We start from the raw sequence: 21,514 nt of genomic DNA on the forward strand, positions 1-21,514 counted from the left end.
ATGCAGCTCGGCCCAGTGGCAAATTTGTTCGGCCTGCGCGGCTAGAGCTCTGCACTGAGTGCCGCCTTGTCGATTTATGTAGGCCACTGCTGTCGTGTTGTCCGACATCACTCTGACAGCCAATCCTTCCAGGGTCACTTGAAAAGCCAGAAACGCCTGAAACACCGCTTTCAACTCTAGGCGGTTGATGGACCACTCCGACTCCTCGAGTGTCCATAGACCCTGGGCATGCTTCCCCTTGCAATGTGCGCCCCAGCCTTTCAGGCTGGCATCTGTCACCACTAGGCACCAATCGGGGAGCGCCAGCGGCATTCCTCACTGGAGCATGCTGTCTGAGAGCCACCACTCCATACTGAGTCGGGCCGCAGGGAGCCAAGAGAGTCTGCATTGATAATCCTGAGATACTGGAGACCATCTTTGGAGTAGAGCATACTGTAGAGGTCTCAGGTGCGCTCTCGCCCAGGGCACCAGTTCCATGGTGGCCGTCATCGATCCAAGCAGCTGGACAATGTCCCAAGCTCGCGGGCGGGACATCCTCAGGAGCAGACGGACCTGATTCTGAAGCTTGCACCGCCTTTGCTCGGGTAGGTACACATACCCCGAGGCTGTGTCGAACCTGGCCCCCAAATATTCTAGAGACTGCGAGGGGGTCAGGTGACATTTGGCCAAATTGACGACCCAGCCCAGAGATTGAAGTACTGAGACCACTCTGGCTGTTACATGCTGACTCTCTGCAGCAGAGTTTGCTCGAATGAGCCAGTCATCCAGGTACAGGTGAACCCGAATACCCTCTCGCCTTAGAAAGGCAGCTACTACCACCATAACCTTCAAAATGTGCGGGGAGCTGTGGCGAGGCCAAAAGGCAAGGCCCGGAACTGGAAATGCTTTCCCATCACCGCAAACCTCAGAAACTTCTGGTGCGGGGGCCAAATTGGTATGTGCAAGTAAGCTTCTTTCAGGTCCAGAGACGTGAGAAACTCTCCTGGCTGTACCGCCGCAATGATGGAGCGCAGGGTTTCCATGTGAAAATGCCGCACTCTCAGGGACTTGTTTAATTCTTTTAAGCCCAGAATAGGGCGAAAAGACCCTCCTTTTCGCGGCACCACAAAGTAGATGGAGTAGCGGCCGCAGCTGTGTTCGACGGGAGGTACCGGGGACACGGCCCCTATCTGAATCAGGCCTTGCAAAATCTCCTCTACCGCCGTCCGTTTGGCGGCAGAAACCGCATCGGGACTCCACAAACACGTCTCTTACAGGGGCGTCGAATTCTATTCTGAAACTGTCTCTGATCAGGTCCAAAACCCACTTATCTGAGGAAATGTTGGTCCACTCCTCGGCAAAGACGTCCTCCGATGACAGGACTCGAGGAGAGGGCCGGCACACCATCATTGAGAGGGTCGCCCCTGAACTCCAGGCCTTGAGCCAATGGCTGTGGAACGTTTGTCCGACCGAAAGGAGTTCCTCTGCTGAAAACGGGCACGAGAAGTAAACCCAGCAGAACGCCCCGGGCGGTACCTTCGAGCTTCATGGACGTGAGGTCTGTAAGAGGAGTGGACCGCCGCACCCTTAGAGGAAGGCCGAGGCCTATCTTCGGGCAAGCGCTGGGGTTTAGCCTCACCCAGGCCCTTCACAATTTTCTCCAACTCCTCAACAAACAGGAGAAGGCCTTGAAAGGGCAACTTCACCAACCTTTGCTTAGCCATGTCCGCCGCCCAATGCCGTAGCCAAAGAAGACGGCGAGCTGCCACTGCTACTGCCATGTGTTTAGCCGAAGCTCTGACAATATCATAAAGGGCGTCAGTAAGAAAGGACAAGGGCGACTCCATCCGCGGAGCCACATCTGAAAAGGGCTCCGCTCCATCGCCGGGCTGTTCCACTGCCTGTTGCAACCAAGCCAGGCAGGCTCTAGCAGCATAACAACTGCATGCAGACGCCCGAATAGTGAGACCTGCAATTTCAAATGACCGTTTAAGTGCTGATTCCAGTCTACGGTCTTGAATATCCTTCAGGGCAACACCTCCTTCAACAGGGAGGGTAGTTCTCTTTGTCACAGCTGTGACTAGGGCATCCACTTTAGGCATAGCAAAGCGAGCCATATGCTCCTCACTCAGAGGGTATAATTGCCCCATAGCCCTGGAAACTTTCAAAGGTCCCTCTGGGTCAGCCCATTGAGCCGAAATAAGCTCTTGGATGGAGTCATGCAAAGGAGAGGCTCGAGCAGGCTTTTTGGTACTAGCCATCCTAGGCTTCACAGAGGAGGCTGTGCCACTGGCAGGGTCCTCAGAGAGAGCCTGCAGGGCATCAGAAATAAGTGCTGGCAGCTCATCACGGTGGAAAGTCCTCACCGCGGAGGGATCGTCCAGATCCTGAGTCACTTCTGCACCAGGCTCTGGCTCCTCAGACCATGAAGGCCTGCCAGAGTCCTCCGAATCCTCGCAGCCCGACCACGGGGGGGGGGGGGGGGGGGGGGGGGGAGGAATGGAGGTGCAGCACTCTCTGAAGGGGAAGAGCCCTTCTGCGCTTCATATTCTGTCAATTATCAGGGAATAACGCCTCAGAGGGCGTACCCAGGCTAGAATCCACCGGGGGGGGGGGGGGGGGGGGGGCATTAGAAGAGGCCCCTGCAGGGCTTTGTGGGAGAGCTCTTAAGCATGTATGCTTTATGCATTAATAAGACAAAATCAGGGGAGAAAAACTCACCCTGGGCACCCAGATCTCTGCCGGGGCTAGTAGCTCTCATATCAGCCTCACTCCGAGGCCTCCCCCCTGGGTTCAGGACTCTCCGTCTCAGCAGAGGTCGCGCCATGTGGTAAATTCAAAATGGCGTCCGCTGCCAGCTCAGCGCACGAAGAATCGTCGCTCACCATGCTCGGGCCGGCTCTAACGTCTGTACAGCACGATTTACAGAGCCCTGCTGCTAACTGCGCTTGCCACACTTTGAACAGCGCCTTACTGTCTCCGCAGCCATCGCCGAAAATGGCGGTAAAATTCAAAATGGCGGTTCGTGCCAAATCGCCCCGATCGTGGGCCCACCCCGGAGGAGTCAGAAAACTCTTACCTCACTGGACCGAGTATCACAGCTCCGGTCCCACAGAAAAAGGCAAGGAAAAACCTCTATTCCTTTTTTTTTTTTTAACGCTGTGAGGAAAGCAGAGGTAAATAGAACTCCGGAGGCTCAGGTGAGTGGGAAAGGCAGGGAAAGGGCGAACCTATGTGCCTGCATCCACTGTTGGTGGGGAAGGACAGGGAAAGCTAAGCAATATGTCCACATCCACGGAGGTATGGGTAAGGCAGGGAAAGGGCGAACCTATGTGCCTTTAAAGTGAAGCTGCTATAGCCTCCAACACCCCTGCTAACAACTGGCAAAAGCACAGGAGCAACCTCCAGGCAGATTTTAGATGGAGCTCGAAGAAGCTGCAGCCACTCTGCTAGGGGAGATAGAGAATACTGAAGAGAGGAAGTAGAGCAAGCTGGTATGAGGCACTGAAAAAAAGTGTGCTCTCTATCTCCCTCTGCTGGTTGATGGACACAACCCATCTGTAATGGCTGCATCTGCTTGATGACAAGGAAATATATTTTTTGAACCTGAACAATTGAGATCATTCCTTGATATGAAAAGAGACTAGACCTTAATTCAAATAAGAGTCCCGTAAATGAATTCAAAGGGAACCACTGTTTGATTTTGTTATATATTATTTCTTATTATACCAACTTCCTTTGGTTATATCCATCTTGAATCCATTTCTCTAGAGAACTATAAACCCAATTTGGAAAACACTTTCTATGTAGAATATTTCCTTAATTTTTATGTATCTAAAATGGTGTATCTGTTCAAAGAATGTATCTTTGTATTAACTTTAAAATGGTAAATAAAAGAATTTAAAAAAAGAAAAAAGTAGAGAGAAGGACGACAAAAATGATAAAGGGGATGGGATGACTTCCCTATGAGGAAAGGCTATGCAGCTAGGGTTCTTCAGCTTGGAGAAAGACGGCTGAGGGGAGATATGATATAGGTCTATAAAATAATGGAGTGGAATGGGTAGATGTGAATTGCTTGTTTACTCTTCCCAAACATACTAGGACTGGGGGGTGGGGGTGGACTGAAGCCCATGTAGCGGCTCTGCAGATATCTTCCAGAGAAACCAAACTGGAGTCTGCATAGGAGGAAGCCTGAGCTCGCGTAGAATGAGCACGAATTTGCACAGGGGCTTGCTTGCCCAATGCCACGTAGGCCGAAGTGATGGCCTCCTACACCCAACCGGCTATGGTGGCCTTGGAAGTCATATGACCCTTCTTACTGCCTCCAAAAAGGATGAAGAGATGGTCAGAAACACTAAATTCATTCATCACCTCCAAATACCTGAGAAGAGCCCGTCTCACTTCGAGGCAGCGAAGAGCCCGGAATTGCTCGGGGTAATCTTTCCAGTGAAAAGTCGGCAAATGCAGAGACTGCCCCAAATGGAAACGAGAAACCACCTTGGGCAAAAACGAAACTTTCCTAATCGATACCCCCACCTCCGTAAAACGCAGGAAGGGGTCTCTGCAAGAAAGAGCCTGCAACTCTGAAATTCTCCGAGCTGAAGTAATGGCTACTAGGAAAATCGCTTTCAAGATAAGATCCTTAATCGTAATCTCCAATAAGGGTTTGAAAGGAGGACACTGAAGTGCTTTGAGAACTAGATTAAGGTTCCAGGGTGGCAGAACTGGCACGTGCGGAGGACGCGACTGATTTACACCCCTCAAAAAACGAACCACATCTGAGTGGGAGGCGATCAACGCCCCCTGAAGCCGGCCTCTAGAGCATGCCAGAGCTGCCACCTGCACCTTAAGAGAACTCAACGAGAGTGATTTCTGTACACCCTCCTGAAGAAACGCGAGGATAACCGATACCGAAGCCGCTGACAACCCCGAACTCGCACACCACGAATCGAAGGTACGCCACACCCTAGCATAAGCTATCGAGGTGTATCTTTTCTGAGCCTGAAGCATCATAGCGATAACCGCGTCCGGATACCCTTTCCTTCTCAACGCCCTTTCAAGGGCCAGGCCGTATGACCAAAGGGGGAGGGATCCTCCATCATGACTCGTCCCTGCAGCAAGAGACCATCCTGCGCCTGGAGCCGGAGCCGACGATCGAACAGGAGCGTGACCATATCCGTGTAGCAGGGATGTCTGGGCCAATCCAGGGCCACCAGGATCACTCGACCGGAATGACTGGCAATGCGAGCCAGTAAGCTGCTCACCATAGGCCACGGGGGGAATGCATAGAGCAGGCCCCTGGGCCAAGGTTGTAAAAGAGCATTGATGCCTTCCAAGCCCAGCTGTCTTCCCCTACTGAAGAAACGGGGAACCTTCGCATTGAATGCGGTGGCCATTAAGTCCATCACAGGCATCCCCAACAGGCAGCTATCTGATCGAAGGCCAGAGGGGAGAGTGTCCACTCCCCCGGCTCCAACTGATAGTGACTGAGAAAGTCTGCTTGCACATTCTGTGACCTCGCTATATGAGCCGCCGTCAAGAGAGAGAGATGAGTCTGCCCAACAGCCGATCATGGCCGCCTTGCGCGCTAGTAGTGCACTCCTAGTGCCCCCCTGATGGTTCACGTAGGCGACCGCCGTCGCATTGTCTGAGAGAACTCGAACTGGGCAACCACGAAGAGACAAACTCCCGCAGGGCCAGACGAATCGCCCACAAATCCAAACGATTGATGGACCAAGACGCCTCTGTTGAGGTCCAAATGCCCTGGGCTGTCTATTGGAGGCAATGAGCCCCCCAACCAGACAGCGATGCATCCGTGGTGACGATCTTCCATTCCAGGGTTTGCAGAGGAATGCCAGACATCAGATTCTTATGAATGAACCACCAGTACACGATTGTGTGCAGACGGGTCAAACATGGCACCTGAACCTTGCAATCCTCCAAGAGAGGAGACTAACGGCTCAGGTGCCACTGCAGGGGGCGCATGTGAGCTCTGGCACACTTTATGACATCCAAGGTGGAAGCCATAGAACCCAGAACTTGTTCATAGTCCCAAGCCTGCGGGATCGGAGTTTGGAACAGAGCTCGCAACTGACCCTGCAACCGCTGTGCTCGAGCTGAAGGAAGAGAAACTATCCCTGTTCGGGTATCGAAGCACACTTCCAAGTATTCCAGCGTCTGGGAGGGCATAAAGCTGCACTTTGGGAAGTTGCTCACTCAACCAAGCGATTGAAGCAACCAGACCACTCTGTTGGTTGCCCATTGACTCTCTTCGAAAGAAGATGCCTGCACAAGCCAGTCTAGATAAGGATGGACTTGAATCCCTTCCTTTCCGAGATAGGCCGCCACTACGACAAGGACCTTGGAAAAAGTCCGAGGTGCTGTGGCTAGGCCGAAGGGCATCGCTTTGAATTGAAAATGACTGAGCACTGCAAAGCGAAGAAAACGCCTATGGGGTGGCCAAATTGGAATGTGTAAATAGGTCTCTGAGATCGAGACGTCAAAAACTCCCCTGGCTGCAATCACCGAGCGGAGGGTTTCCATGCAGAAATGCCGAACCCATAAGGACCTGTTGACGCACTTGAGAGCTAGGACAGGTCGCCAAGAACCGCCCTTTTTTGGTACCACAAAATAAATGGAGTATCGACTGCACCCTCTTTCTGCTGGGGGTACAGGCTGGACGGCTCCCAGTCGTCGTAAGTTGAAGAGGGTGTGACAAACGCCTGCCCCTTAGACTCGGCAGCCCGTCTAGCTCCAATCAAAGTCTCTTAAAGAGATGCTTACTTTTTTTTTTTTTTAAACTCAGGAGAGAAAGGCAACACCAGATCAGGCCCACAGCCCTGGGCGATGGAGGAAAGGAAGGGGGAGACTGGGAGGGACCTGGCACCACCAGGTGTGCACCAGAAGCTACAAACAGCCACTCAACCCCTGACTGTGCTAAACTAGGCCCAAAGGACACCAGTAGTCAGATCAAACCAGAGATGTCCCTCCACCTGCTAGAGAGAATACTGAGGTTTACTTGGCTGAACAGGTCCACATATAGCAAACCTCGGAGGTTCTCTCTCTCTCTTCCTGCTGGTAGAAGGACACAACCCACAAGTCTCTGGATTGATCTGTGGGATGCTATGGAACAGGATGCTAGGCTTTTTGTACCTTCAGTCTGTCCCAGTTTGGCAATACTTATATTCCCTGGTTCTCACTTGCTATAAATACTACACCACTGTAAGCTACTTCAGAAAAAGTGAAATTGGACACAGAAATGATTAGGGATCAATGGTAAGGGCCCATAAACAAGTATTTGCTTAAGGCCCATTATGGTGATAATCTAGATCTGCTTAGGGGAACAAACCTTGGAGTTACTCAAGGCACGCTTTGTGAAGTCTCATGCCGCTGGAGGTAGCTTTTGGCATGTATTTAACACCAGGATGTCATGCAAGTCAGTCACTAAAATCATACTACACTTGGTGCATTTTCTGAAGCCACTGCCATGCTTCTCTAAAATAAACTTTAAAAATGTAGGGAAAAACAAACAAAACAAAAAAACAGTTTCAACTCCAACTTGAAAACATGCACTGGGCACGGCAGACAAAAAAACAAAACTGGACAGAGGCCACATACGATGCTGAAAATAAAGCCCTTATATATTAAGATGAAAACTCTCCAAGGTGGATCTTGCCAGCACTGTGAGCATGCAAGGATAATGCTTCCTAGCTAGGAAAAACTAGCTGTATTTTTTGAAAAGCTATTAAAATCTATTTCGTGCTGCTTAGATGCTACAAATGTGCTAAAACAAGTCCTTAGGACTATAGAAAGATTTAATACAGATGAAAAATGGAAATGGGATTTTATTTTTAGATTACTGCAGGAGTATGAAGAAAACTCAGGACAAAACATCAAATTACTAACAAAATTTAACTACAATGAACAAAGTTGCTGATTAGACATTAGATTTGTTGACCTTTAGTTTTATATTCAAACAAACCAACCACACTACTTTACAAATTGGACACATGCTGAAGCTGTAAGCCAGTAGTGAAGGAGGGGGGATTGGCTTTCAATCCACAACTTTAGTGCATAAAACTTCCTCTTAGTAAGCTAGTTGATCACATTAATCAAATATATTTATGCATCACAACTCAACAAATGCAAACACTTGGATCAAACTCTGTATATATTTTTTAGCTACAGTGGGGGAAATAAGTATTTGATCCCTTGCTGATTTTGTAAGTTTGCCCACTGACAAAGACATGAGCAGCCCATAATTGAAGGGTAGGTTATTGGTAACAGTGAGAGATAGCACATCACAAATTAAATCCGGAAAATCACATTGTGGAAAGTATATGAATTTATTTGCATTCTGCAGAGGGAAATAAGTATTTGATCCCCCACCAACCAGTAAGAGATCTGGCCCCTACAGACCAGGTAGATGCTCCAAATCAACTCGTTACCTGCATGACAGACAGCTGTCGGCAATGGTCACCTGTATGAAAGACACCTGTCCACAGACTCAGTGAATCAGTCAGACTCTAACCTCTACAAAATGGCCAAGAGCAAGGAGCTGTCTAAGGATGTCAGGGACAAGATCATACACCTGCACAAGGCTGGAATGGGCTACAAAACCATCAGTAAGACGCTGGCGAGAAGGAGACAACTGTTGGTGCCATAGTAAGAAAATGGAAGAAGTACAAAATGACTGTCAATCGACAAAGATCTGGGGCTCCACGCAAAATCTCACCTCGTGGGGTATCCTTGATCATGAGGAAGGTTAGAAATCAGCCTACAACTACAAGGGGGGAACTTGTCAATGATCTCAAGGCAGCTGGGACCACTGTCACCACGAAAACCATTGGTAACACATTACGACATAACGGATTGCAATCCTGCAGTGCCCGCAAGGTCCCCCTGCTCCGGAAGGCACATGTGACGGCCCGTCTGAAGTTTGCCAGTGAACACCTGGATGATGCCAAGAGTGATTGGGAGAAGGTGCTGTGGTCAGATGAGACAAAAATTGAGCTCTTTGGCATGAACTCAACTCGCCGTGTTTGGAGGAAGAGAAATGCTGCCTATGACCCAAAGAACACCGTCCCCACTGTCAAGCATGGAGGTGGAAATGTTATGTTTTGGGGGTGTTTCTCTGCTAAGGGCACAGGACTACTTCACCGCATCAATGGGAGAATGGATGGGGCCATGTACCGTACAATTCTGAGTGACAACCTCCTTCCCTCCGCCAGGGCCTTAAAAATGGGTCGTGGCTGGGTCTTCCAGCACGACAATGACCCAAAACATACAGCCAAGGCAACAAAGGAGTGGCTCAGGAAGAAGCACATTAGGGTCATGGAGTGGCCTAGCCAGTCACCAGACCTTAATCCCATTGAAAACTTATGGAGGGAGCTGAAGCTGCGAGTTGCCAAGCGACAGCCCAGAACTCTTAATGATTTAGAGATGATCTGCAAAGAGGAGTGGACCAAAATTCCTCCTGATATGTGTGCAAACCTCATCATCAACTACAGAAGACGTCTGACCGCTGTGCTTGCCAACAAGGGTTTTGCCACCAAGTATTAGGTCTTGTTTGCCAGAGGGATTAAATACTTATTTCCCTCTGCAGAATGCAAATAAATTCATATACTTTCCACAATGTGATTTTCCGGATTTAATTTGTGATGTGCTATCTCTCACTGTTACCAATAACCTACCCTTCAATTATGGGCTGCTCATGTCTTTGTCAGTGGGCAAACTTACAAAATCAGCAAGGGATCAAATACTTATTTCCCCCACTGTATTTAAAATGGATGAATCTCTTAATACTCACATGCCATTTTCTCTGATGCAGCAAGAGCAGCTATTTGAGGCAGTTTGGGAACGATCTCCCACTCAACCCCCCCCCCCCCAAAAAAAAAAAAAAAAAAAATCCAAGTTTAAGTTGTTTGCCTATGGCAAATATCTTTTGGCCCTTATGTACTTTATACACTCATGAAACAGGAACTAAAGTTGTCTCAGATTTATACTGGATAGTAAGTAACTTTGCTCACCAACCAAAGTTTGAAAGTAACATTTCCAGTGCATTTGTAGTTCTTCTATCACTATATATGAAGAACTAATATAATCCAAGTTTGGTTAGCTTATTCAAAATACAGATAGGAACCCCCCTCCCCCCAAGCTGTACAGATAAATATATTTGGTCACACTAAATTATCTTATAGTTATCTTTCCATTAAGAAACATTTTATCACATCAGAAATAGTGGATCTGAATATGTCACACCATAGGACTGAGTGTTATTGTAGAAAATATAAAAAGCATATCACAATCGCTTAGCGAAATGAACTGGATATGTTTTGGAAAAAGTCATTTCAGTAGTTGAATTAGAAAGGAACACCTCTGGAAGGCACGCTGTGCAAACATAGGTATGAATCGCATCAAATGAGAACACACACCATTCTGGAACTCAACAGTTTTAACATTTTTACTACAACTCTAGCAGAGCAATGCTATTATGCTTATACATACATCTTGTAACATTAAATTTTAAACAATATAATCCTTTTAGTGTTACTATCAAGTACCAATCTCAAGATTTTTAGAAAATGGGTGTAAATACTAATTCCAGTTGTAATAAACCTTTTCTTGGCTATTGTTTTAGAAGGCACTCTGCTTTAACTTTTTATTTTTGTTTCCCTGAAGTATGAACAGTAAAATGTATATGTGGCCTATATCTAACAATTACATTTCTAGGTCTTTCCCTTACACATGAATGTATCTGCAATTTTACTTTATCATTGTTCGGAACCCTTTTTCACCAAAACTGTTTCCATATTTATCTTATACTAAATTTACTTATATATGAAGCCACTTTCACATTATTCCCTAACCTAGTACCATATCTTCCAATTACCAGCTAATCTGTCCCTGTGTAATATCTAATAAAGCAGATGAGACAAGTGGAGTACAGAAAGATATTACACTACTGCTGTAGTTCAGTAAAAAAAAAAAAAAAAAAAAAAGGCTTTTCATTCTTTTAGAGGAAGGTGTGTTGGAAAACATAGTTCAGAGACTTGAAACGTTGAACACTTAATTCACAGTTTAACTTGGTGAATCCTAAACTGTCTCAAGACTTCAAATTGGGTCAAAAAATGCACCAGATGGGACAGTGCCACATTACCTCCCTCTGGGCTTCCATTTAAATTTGTACCTGACGGCGGAAGTGGCAGCAGTCACAGTCAGGCCTTGTGAGCTAGCTAGCTTTCACAGGCCCTGTCATGGCCTTCTATGAGGGATTCCTATTGAACCTGAAAGCCATAGAAGTGGGGCCTGCGAGTGTGCAATGATTTTCTGGCCCTCCACTGTTACTATGCCACCAATACTTTTCTGTTTCAGGAGTATGTAGGGCAAGAGAGGAGGAAACTTACTTGCTCTTTTATTAATCGGTGCCTTTGGTGATAAGTTACAAAATAGCATAGAGTAGACCCACAGCTTAGGAACAAAGCTCAACATATACAGTGGTGGAAATAAGTATTTGATCCCTTGCTGATTTTGTAAGTTTGCCCACTGACAAAGACATGAGCAGCCCATAATTGAAGGGTAGGTTATTGGTAACAGTGAGAGATAGCACATCACAAATTAAATCCGGAAAATCACATTGTGGAAAGTATATGAATTTATTTGCATTCTGCAGAGGGAAATAAGTATTTAATCCCTCTGGCAAACAAGACCTAATACTTGGTGGCAAAACCCTTGTTGGCAAGCACAGCGGTCAGACGTCTTCTGTAGTTGATGATGAGGTTTGCACACATGTCAGGAGGAATTTTGGTCCACTCCTCTTTGCAGATCATCTCTAAATCATTAAGAGTTCTGGGCTGTCGCTTGGCAACTCGCAGCTTCAGCTCCCTCCATAAGTTTTCAATGGGATTAAGGTCTGGTGACTGGCTAGGCCACTCCATGACCCTAATGTGCTTCTTCCTGAGCCACTCCTTTGTTGCCTTGGCTGTATGTTTTGGGTCATTGTCGTGCTGGAAGACCCAGCCACGACCCATTTTTAAGGCCCTGGCGGAGGGAAGGAGGTTGTCACTCAGAATTGTACGGTACATGGCCCCATCCATTCTCCCATTGATGCGGTGAAGTAGTCCTGTGCCCTTAGCAGAGAAACACCCCCAAAACATAACATTTCCACCTCCATGCTTGACAGTGGGGACGGTGTTCTTTGGGTCATAGGCAGCATTTCTCTTCCTCCAAACACGGCGAGTTGAGTTCATGCCAAAGAGCTCAATTTTGTCTCATCTGACCACAGCACCTTCTCCCAATCACTCTCGGCATCATCCAGGTGTTCACTGGCAAACTTCAGACGGGCCGTCACATGTGCCTTCCGGAGCAGGGGGACCTTGCGGGCACTGCAGGATTGCAATCCGTTATGTCGTAATGTGTTACCAATGGTTTTCGTGGTGACAGTGGTCCCAGCTGCCTTGAGATCATTGACAAGTTCCCCCCTTGTAGTTGTAGGCTGATTTCTAACCTTCCTCATGATCAAGGATACCCCACGAGGTGAGATTTTGCGTGGAGCCCCAGATCTTTGTCGATTGACAGTCATTTTGTACTTCTTCCATTTTCTTACTATGGCACCAACAGTTGTCTCCTTCTCGCCCAGCGTCTTACTGATGGTTTTGTAGCCCATTCCAGCCTTGTGCAGGTGTATGATCTTGTCCCTGACATCCTTAGACAGCTCCTTGCTCTTGGCCATTTTGTAGAGGTTAGAGTCTGACTGATTCACTGAGTCTGTGGACAGGTGTCTTTCATACAGGTGACCATTGCCGACAGCTGTCTGTCATGCAGGTAACGAGTTGATTTGGAGCATCTACCTGGTCTGTAGGGGCCAGATCTCTTACTGGTTGGTGGGGGATCAAATACTTATTTCCCTCTGCAGAATGCAAATAAATTCATATACTTTCCACAATGTGATTTTCCGGATTTAATTTGTGATGTGCTATCTCTCACTGTTACCAATAACCTACCCTTCAATTATGGGCTGCTCATGTCTTTGTCAGTGGGCAAACTTACAAAATCAGCAAGGGATCAAATACTTATTTCCCCCACTGTAGTTGTCAGTACCTACCCCAAAACCAACCTTGTTACACTATGAATATACAACATTGCCTGATTTGTATAGCTTTTAATGCAAACAGCAATTTGATGCACAACTTTTGATCTGTTTCCTGTTAATCTGGGCTTTAGTTTAATTTGAACAGGCTTCTGCTGAGGCTATGTCACCAAAAGTCCTCATTCAGATAATGCAGATTCTACCCTTTATCAACCTCCTCACCATGTTTGTGAAATGGCTCGAACTCCTACCCTTTTGGGGGTGAGTAGGAATATGAATACTTTCTCTCTAGCATTTCAAGCTCTTAAGTCTAGGAGCAGGATAGCATAGCTCTGGAATTGTATAAAAAAAAAATAAACCCCCACACCCAAGGCTTCAGTCTTTTATACGTGACTCAATCAAGCTGACCCTGATTAATTTTATATATAATGAATCTGAGACAGATAATACGAATTCCACTATCAATTGACTGGTGGCAGTATTGGACGAATAAGCTAACTGAAAAGCTAAGTCCAGTGCCCAATTTCAGAAGCGAACCACAATGCCTTTTCCCTAACGTGCTGAACATTTGTTTCACTCTCAGGCACAGTCATCCCAATGAGAACTTCACAGGATGGTTTCCAGCTCACATTCTATTCTTTACTGAAGTTCTAGTTTACTGACCATGCCAATTTGCATTATTTTAACATAGCACACTTTACAAATGATATAGGCATCAAAGAAAAAAAAATCTTATTCTCATCTGCAAAGGGAGAACTGGTCAAAGACTTGCACACAGACAACATGGCCTCCATACTTCTACTGTACTAAACTGTCAAATTGAATTTGAGCTATTACACGTTAGTTTTATTACAAAACTTCTGTACTTATAGTACATCCCAAACTCTGTCATAAGCTAAAGATTTACTGTACACTGATGGTATCAGTTTCTTAGCACTTACATTAGGTTGTGATGCCTTAAAAAGGGCAAAAGATGTAATACATGAAACTTTGGAGACCACATAACATTAGATAACATTTGAAGAAAAGCACACATTTTCTCTCAAAAGGTCAGACAGTACATCATGCTTTCAAAAAGCTATCACAATCTAACAAAACTCCAGTTACCAAAACTGCATCATCAATTTGTCTCGCATAAAAAATTGTTATTTAAATGTATTTTGGTTCTAACATTTACAAATGCCTCATTTTTTATGCACCAACACTGTTTTACAATGTGCCTTCATCCTTTTCTAAAGTTCAGAAATCCTGACTTTTACTGGAAGATATTCATCCAAAAAACACTTTTGTATTTAAGGTTAGACTGAATGAACTGGAACTTAAGAGTAAAATATATTGAGAAAATGAAAGCATTACAGTAGTTTTGATTAGATTTTCTAACCGCTGATGTGAGTTTTACAAAACAAAGTTTACATTTTCATTTTAGACAGTATGTTCATATGTGTTAAAGTCTCAAAATACATTGTGAACTCTGAAATGATTATCCAAAGATGGAGGCTCATCTGCAAAATGAAGTTGGTTATTCACTTGTACGCCATATTCTGTGAGGATCTGTACAAATTTCTTATGTTCTTTTCCAATCCAGGACCGCATTGAGTCCTGCACTTGGTACGGTGTCACATGAGTGTGAACTGTGATTCCTGTCTGTGCAAATCCTTTCAATAATCTAGGACATGTGACCCATGTATTGCTCCCACCTGAATGACCCCCATCCAACCAGTACATTGCTTTTATATTTGTTATGAAGGAATTTATGTCTTTGTCTATCTTAGCTTCATTTAGCTCATAGAGCAACTGATTCAAAACCACACAACCTTTGCTAAAGCCAACTAAACTAAATGACACAGAATCTGGCAATGATGGAGATCCAAAACTGATAGGAAGAAGTTTAGAATAGTCACTTTTATCTGCTGGGCAGCCATTTGTGGTACAAGTAGGTATTAAAGTACAGCTGGGTGCTTCTGTATCTTCATCATCTCCATACATGATGTTTTGAGAGAAAGTGTTCTCAGCTAGAGAAAATGCATTAACTAGCAGTGCATGTAGGTGTTTGAAAGCTCCAAAGTCAGTGCTATGTTCTGGTGCCCCAAACATGTTGTTTGCCACAAAATTATCATAGCAGCTAAACTTATGCAAATGCATACGAGATGACTTGATAACCCAAATGTAACTATTGGGGAAGCGGCGAGCAAGAACAGCAGCAGTATTTTCTAAACTCCAGTGTTCCCAACGAAAGTTTTCAGGGTGGCAAGCCATGATGTTCTGATAGTTCTAGAGTAAAAGGAAGAAAAAAAATTAATGGTATTAAATATTGAACATAACACATGAAGGAATGAAGCCTATAATATTCAATTTAACTGTTTACATTGCCATCATTACCAATAATGTATTGGGGGGGGGTTCAAAATTCTACATCCTCAAATCAGTTTCTCCTCTTATCTTTCCAGTAACTACATAAATACATAAGCATAGTCTTTAAACCCAATATCCTTTTTCCCCCAACAGAAAAATTTTATGCTGCTCATCCCAGAAGCAAGCAGTGGATTTTCTCAAGTCCACCTAAGAGTGGTTTATGGATTTATTCTTTTTTTTTTTTTTAGGAATTTGGCCAAACCTTTTATGCTAACTGCTTTCACCACGTTCTCTGGCAACAAATTCTAGAGTTTACACACTGAGTGAATACATATTTTCTCCTATTTTAGAGGTACTACTTAGTAGCTTCATTGTGTGCCCCCCTGGCCTTGTACTTTTGGAAAGAGTAAAACGATTCATGTCTACCTGTTCCACTCTACAAAACAAGGTAACCACTGTTTATACATCTCTCCTACTGGTTTGTTATGATGATTCTCCCTTGCGGCATTTGTTAATTCTGTTACTCTAGCAAGAACATTTAGTTCTTGTGTTTTTACTAATTATTTTAACAAACTAGGAAAAAAGAAAGAATGTCGAGAGTAGTGGAGAGAACTCTAGGGGCTATGGAGATAGATTTGGCAAGCCACTACTTTTTCAAAGCTAATTTTGCTGTCAAGGTAGGAGGGGAGAAGGGGTAGAAGACTAGGCTTCTTTTTTTGAACATTCTAGCTATCTGAAAGGAGACTGGGAGAAGTATGACCAGCAGTGTTAAAAAAAAAATAAATAAAAAATTTTGTAATTTTGGAATGTTGAGATGGGATCTGCGACTTGAGTGGAATAGTCACTTGAGTACTGGCTTGCTAAGAAATTCTTAAAATTTTGGGATAAGAGAAATTGCGAGTTAAATGGAGAAATTAGGTCTTCATTTTCTTTCCATTAGTCCTTAGCACTAAGCGAAGATACTTACCTGCAGCAGGTATTCTCCGAGGACAGCAGGCTTGGTCTGGAGCTTATAACAAGCTTTAGAACTTTGTGGAGCACAATATACGCTCCACTGGAGGTTTGACAGAGGGCTTTGACAAAAGCAAACCTCTTGTGAAGCGAGCTAGAGACTGTCCAGAGATGGACATCCTCTACAGATTGATAAGCACTAATTGCACTGAGGTGAACCCTTACGGAGTTGGTCTTGAGACCAGATAGAGGTGTAGAAGGTATTCAAACAGGGTCTGTGTAGGGCAGGACACAAGATCTAGGGCCTTGCCCTCACACCAGATGGCAAACTTCCTCCATTTGAAAGAATAACACCTCTTAGTGGAATCTTTCCTGGAAGCCAGCAAGACTTCGGAGACAACCTCCGACAGACCCCAGGAAGTAAATTCTAGGCACTCAACATCCAGGTTGTGAGGGCTAGCGACTGAAGGTTGGTATGCAGAAGAGATCCATCGTTCTGCGTGATGAGGGTCAGAAAACACTCCAATCTCCACAGTTCTTTGAAGGATAACTCCAGAAGAGGGAACAAGATCTGCCGTGGCCTGTAAGGTGTGATCAAGATCATGGTCCCGTGGGCTTGCTTGAGTTTCAGTAAAGTCTTCTCCACAAGAGGTATGGGAAGATATGCATACAGAAGTCCTGTCCCTCCATGAAGGATGAAGGCATTCAACACTAGTCTGCCGTTAGTCTGAAGTCTGGAACATTACTGAGGAGCTTTATGATTCAGATGAGTGGCAAAGAGATCCCACCGAAGTGGTGCCCCACACTTGGAAGATCATGCGGGCAATTCTCATGCTGAGAGATTACTCGTGCGGTTGCACAATCTTGCTCAGCCTGTCGGCCAGACTGTTTTTTTGCCTGCCAGATAAGTGGCTCGAAGAACATGCCATGCTGGCAAGCCTAGCGCCACATCTGGACGGCCTCCTGACACAGAGGGCGTGATCTGGTGCCTCCCTGCTTGTTGGCGTAACGCATTGCGACCTGGTTGTCTGAATGAGCACAATTTGGTTAGACAGCCGATCTCTGAAAGCTTTTAGAGCGTTCCAGATCACCCAGAGCTCCAGAAGGCTGATCTGAAGACCTGTTTCCTGGATGGACCAGGCTCCTTGAGTGTGAAGCCCATATAGATGGGACCCCCAACCTGGGAGAGGTGCGTCCATTATCAGCACCTTTTGAGGCCGAGGAATTCGGAATGGGAGACCCAGAGTCATATTGGATTGAACGGTCCACCACAGTAGAGTGTGAAAAAGTTCTAGATACACCCAGATGACATCCTCTAGATCTCCCGTAGCTTGACACCACTGGGCTGATCTCATGTGAAGGCATGCCAAGGGAGTCACAAACTGTAGAAACCATGTGGCCTAACAGCATCAACATCTGCTGAGCCGTGACCTGCTGAGACTCGAACCTGAGAAACCAGAGCGACTAGAGTGACTGCTCTTGGTCCTGGGAGAAAAGCTTGAACCTTCTGCATATCGAGCAGGGCTCCAATGAATTCCAGTTGCTGGGTAGGCTGAAGATGGGACTTGGGGTAGTTTAAAAATGAATCCTAGTAGCTCTAGCACCCGAATAGTCCTCCGCATGGACTCCTGAGCACCGTCCTCAGACGTGCTCTTCACCAGCCAATTGTCGAGGTAAGGGAACACAAGCACCACTAGCCTGCATAGCGATGCTGCAACTACTGCAAGACATTTGGTAAAGAACCTGGGTGCTGACGTGAGGCCAAAGAGAGACATGGTACTGGAAGTGGTGTGTTCCCAGCCGAAACCAGATATACTTCTGGTGAGCAGGAAGTATCAGAATGTGTGTGTGTATGCGTCCTTTAAGGCCAGGGAGCATAGCCAATCACTTTCCTGAATCAGAAGGGTGCCCAGGGAAGCCATCCTGAACTTTTCTTTGACCAGGAATTTGTTCAGGACTCTTAGGTCTGGGATGTGACACATCCCACAAATTCCACTATTGTATACCTGGGTATTGGAGGTGTGTGATCGCTAGCATATATGAAATGTGGAGAAAAAAAGACTTCAGAAATCCTAGAGAATGCTCCTGTGTGGAAACCACCATATGTCTGTGGAGCACCCCACTTCTTCAATCACTAGTCTTCACAAAAAAAACTCCACTCTTCTTATTCATATACTGCGTGCACAAACACCTAACACAATACTCAAAGGTGAAGGCAACTAATCCAAAACATTCGGTGAAAGAAACACTACTTAACTTAAATGTTCTTAGAACTGTCCAGTCTTCATCTATTTCCAAAGCCCAACAGGAAACCCTGTTTCGCCCCAAATAGGCTGTTTCAAGGGCAAAAACTTTAATCCAGACAGCTGATTTCCATAATTCAAAGTCACCGCATTCAACGCCAACCGGAGGCAGTTGAATGCGGTGACTTTGAATTATGGAAATCAGCTGTCTGGATTAAAGTTTTTGCCCTTGAAACAGCCTATTTGGGGCGAAACAGGGTTTCCTGTTGGGCTTTGGAAATAGATGAAGACTGGACAGTTCTAAGAACATTTAAGTTAAGTAGTGTTTCTTTCACCGAATGTTTTGGATTAGTTGCCTTCACCTTTGAGTATTGTGTTAGGTGTTTGTGCACGCAGTATATGAATAAGAAGAGTGGAGTTTTTTTTGTGAAGACTAGTGATTGAAGAAGTGGGGTGCTCCACAGACATATGGTGGTTTCCACACAGGAGCATTCTCTAGGATTTCTGAAGTCTTTTTTTCTCCACATTTCATATATGCTAGCGATCACACACCTCCAATACCCAGGTATACAATAGTGGAATTTGTGGGTTATATATTTTGATATTATTCTACTATCCCTGTGGAAATTAACAGTATGTGACACATCCCCCCATTTTCTTTTGCATGAGAAAATACATGGAATAGAATCCCTGCCCTTCTTCCCCTGTAGGGTCAAGCACCCCCAATACCGATGCACACCATTGCAGGTGGCCATCCAGAAGCTTAAGGAGCAAAGCCTGGATACACTCATCGAGGGCAGACACTGGGGAAGACTAGGGCATCAGCTCTGAGACAGGCTGCAGAACTGATGGGGCCGAGACTAGAGTCGGGTCCTGGTTGCTTGGGGCAGATGCCTTGGTACCTCCTGAATAGAGGGGGAGTAGTCCCCCCAGCACCGACGCTTTTCGAGTGCCAAATCCCTCGGTGCTCAGGAGCTCCTGGCACCATGTGTCGAGGACGACTGATGCTTCTTGTCCTTGTTGGCAAAGAGGAGTCTCAATGCTGAGCGAAGGGCATCGAATCCTCATGTTGCCTTGGGGTTGGGTCCGACGCTGGTCAGTCCCGGGGGTCCTGTTCAGCAGTCTGTGTTGAGACAGGTGGAGACCCACTCGACGCATGACTCCCAGTGTCCATGGGTCTCAAAGCAGCCATATGGACCGATGGTAAAGTTGATGTCGAGGATTCAGAACTGGCTCCAAAAATCTTCTCATGTTGAGCCTCTCAGGACACCTGAGTCATCTTCATCTGAAGTTAAGGACACAGTTGGCAGGGCTATGGTTGGGCCCTAAGCACTGAAGACACCAAGAATGGGTGTCTATGCCAGAGATTGTCCGATTGCAGCAGGTACAGCGCTTAGAGCCACTGGGAGGTTTAGTGGACATGGAAGGAAAAACTTCCATAGCCAAATCAAAAGACGCAATGGTGCCTGAAAAAAGGGGCAAGGCATCAGGAAAAAAGTCAAGGGAAAAACCCGACCGAAGACTAGGCCTAAACGTGGCTTAAGTCACAAAAAATAAAGGAAACTTTAAAAAAGGGAACAATAAACAAACTATATGGGACGAGAAGGAGACTGAAGCCCAGAACAGGCACAGTGAAAAAATTGCTAAAAAAGCCAAAAAGGCATTTAAAAGGAAAAAAAAAAAAAAGAGAGCTCTTCCAGACCGGGAGTGAAGAGAAAGTACAAAATGTAACCTCTCCTCACTGCAGTACAAAAACTGTGGTAACTGTGCCCTCACGGCATGCGGCAAGGCACCCGCACATGTGCAGTGGAGCATGTCTCATGCTCTACAAAGCTCTGTAAAGCTTGTTATAAAGCTCCAGACTGGGCAACATGGTGCTGTGTTACCCACTTGTGAGTATTAATGGCCTGCTTGACCTCGGGAGAATTCCAGAATCTGTGGGATAGATGTGTCCATAAACAAGCAGGTAGGTAGAAAACTAAAACTGAGCTGAAACACCTCTCTTGGCATCCAGTCCAGCTCTCAGTATTAATGTAGACAAGTAGTAAGGAGAAACTCAGAATAACACACACCAACCATAAACAACTCACTAACCTAACACTAACTAGATGAGCACACATGTGAGGATCTCTCATCACTGGACAACTTGTAGAAAAGAGATAAGCAGGACACACCATGCAATGTACAATCGTTATTTGACCCAAACATTTCAGGAACCTTCCCATTATTCTTGAGACTTGTCCGAGCACTAACGGAAAGAAAATTTAGCTAAGACCTAATATCTCCTTCCATTATGTAGCTTCCCACTACTCCAGAATCTGTGGGATGTTCAAAAGCAATCCCAAGAGTGGGTGGGATCCTGGCACTGCCACTGAAGATCGAAGCCTTAAAACTAGCTTCCGAGCATACTGCAACATCCACCCTGTAGTTCTTGGCAAAGGTATGCAGTGACCAAGTTGCCACCTTGCAAATATCCAGACAGTTAAAGTAGTCTCCGCCCAGGATGTTGCTGTATGCCTTGTAGAATTATCCTGCAAGGCCCGAGGCTGCTTCTCTGTAAGCAAATAAGCTGACATGATAGTCTCCTTCAGTCATCTAGCAATTGTGGGCTTGGAAGCCTTGAGGCCAAGCATCTGTTTACCAAAATGTACAGTCCGTCCGATTTGCAGAACTCATTCTCAACTTCCAGATATACGAGGACTACTCGCATTGAAAAGCTTCAAGGAAGAATACGGAGCTTTTTCACTCTCTGTGAAAGGACAGAAGCTCCACAGATTGGTTGAGATGAAATGCTAATACCACTTTCAGAAGAAAGGAAGGAAACGTGTGTAGGGAGACCCCTCATCTCTGAAAAGCAAAGAAAGGGATCCTGATAAAAGTCCGAAGCTCCAAAACCCTACAT

General features: G+C 45.7%; 1 protein-coding gene across 1 annotated transcript in view; it reads right to left on the reverse strand.

Annotated features, from left to right (window-relative positions):
• Positions 1–13,075: 13,075 nt before the first annotated feature.
• LOC115474829 (UPF0565 protein C2orf69-like) overlaps positions 13,076–21,514 on the reverse strand; it is a 40,318-nt gene continuing 31,879 nt past the window's right edge. The window contains exon 2 of the mRNA XM_030210503.1: positions 13,076–15,337. Within this exon, the coding sequence (XP_030066363.1) occupies positions 14,519–15,337 (819 nt within the window). The 3' untranslated portion in view covers positions 13,076–14,518. The remainder of the gene's footprint in view (positions 15,338–21,514) is intronic.

Source organism: Microcaecilia unicolor, chromosome 7 (genome assembly GCF_901765095.1).
Source record: "Microcaecilia unicolor chromosome 7, aMicUni1.1, whole genome shotgun sequence".
NCBI lineage: Eukaryota > Metazoa > Chordata > Amphibia > Gymnophiona > Siphonopidae > Microcaecilia > Microcaecilia unicolor.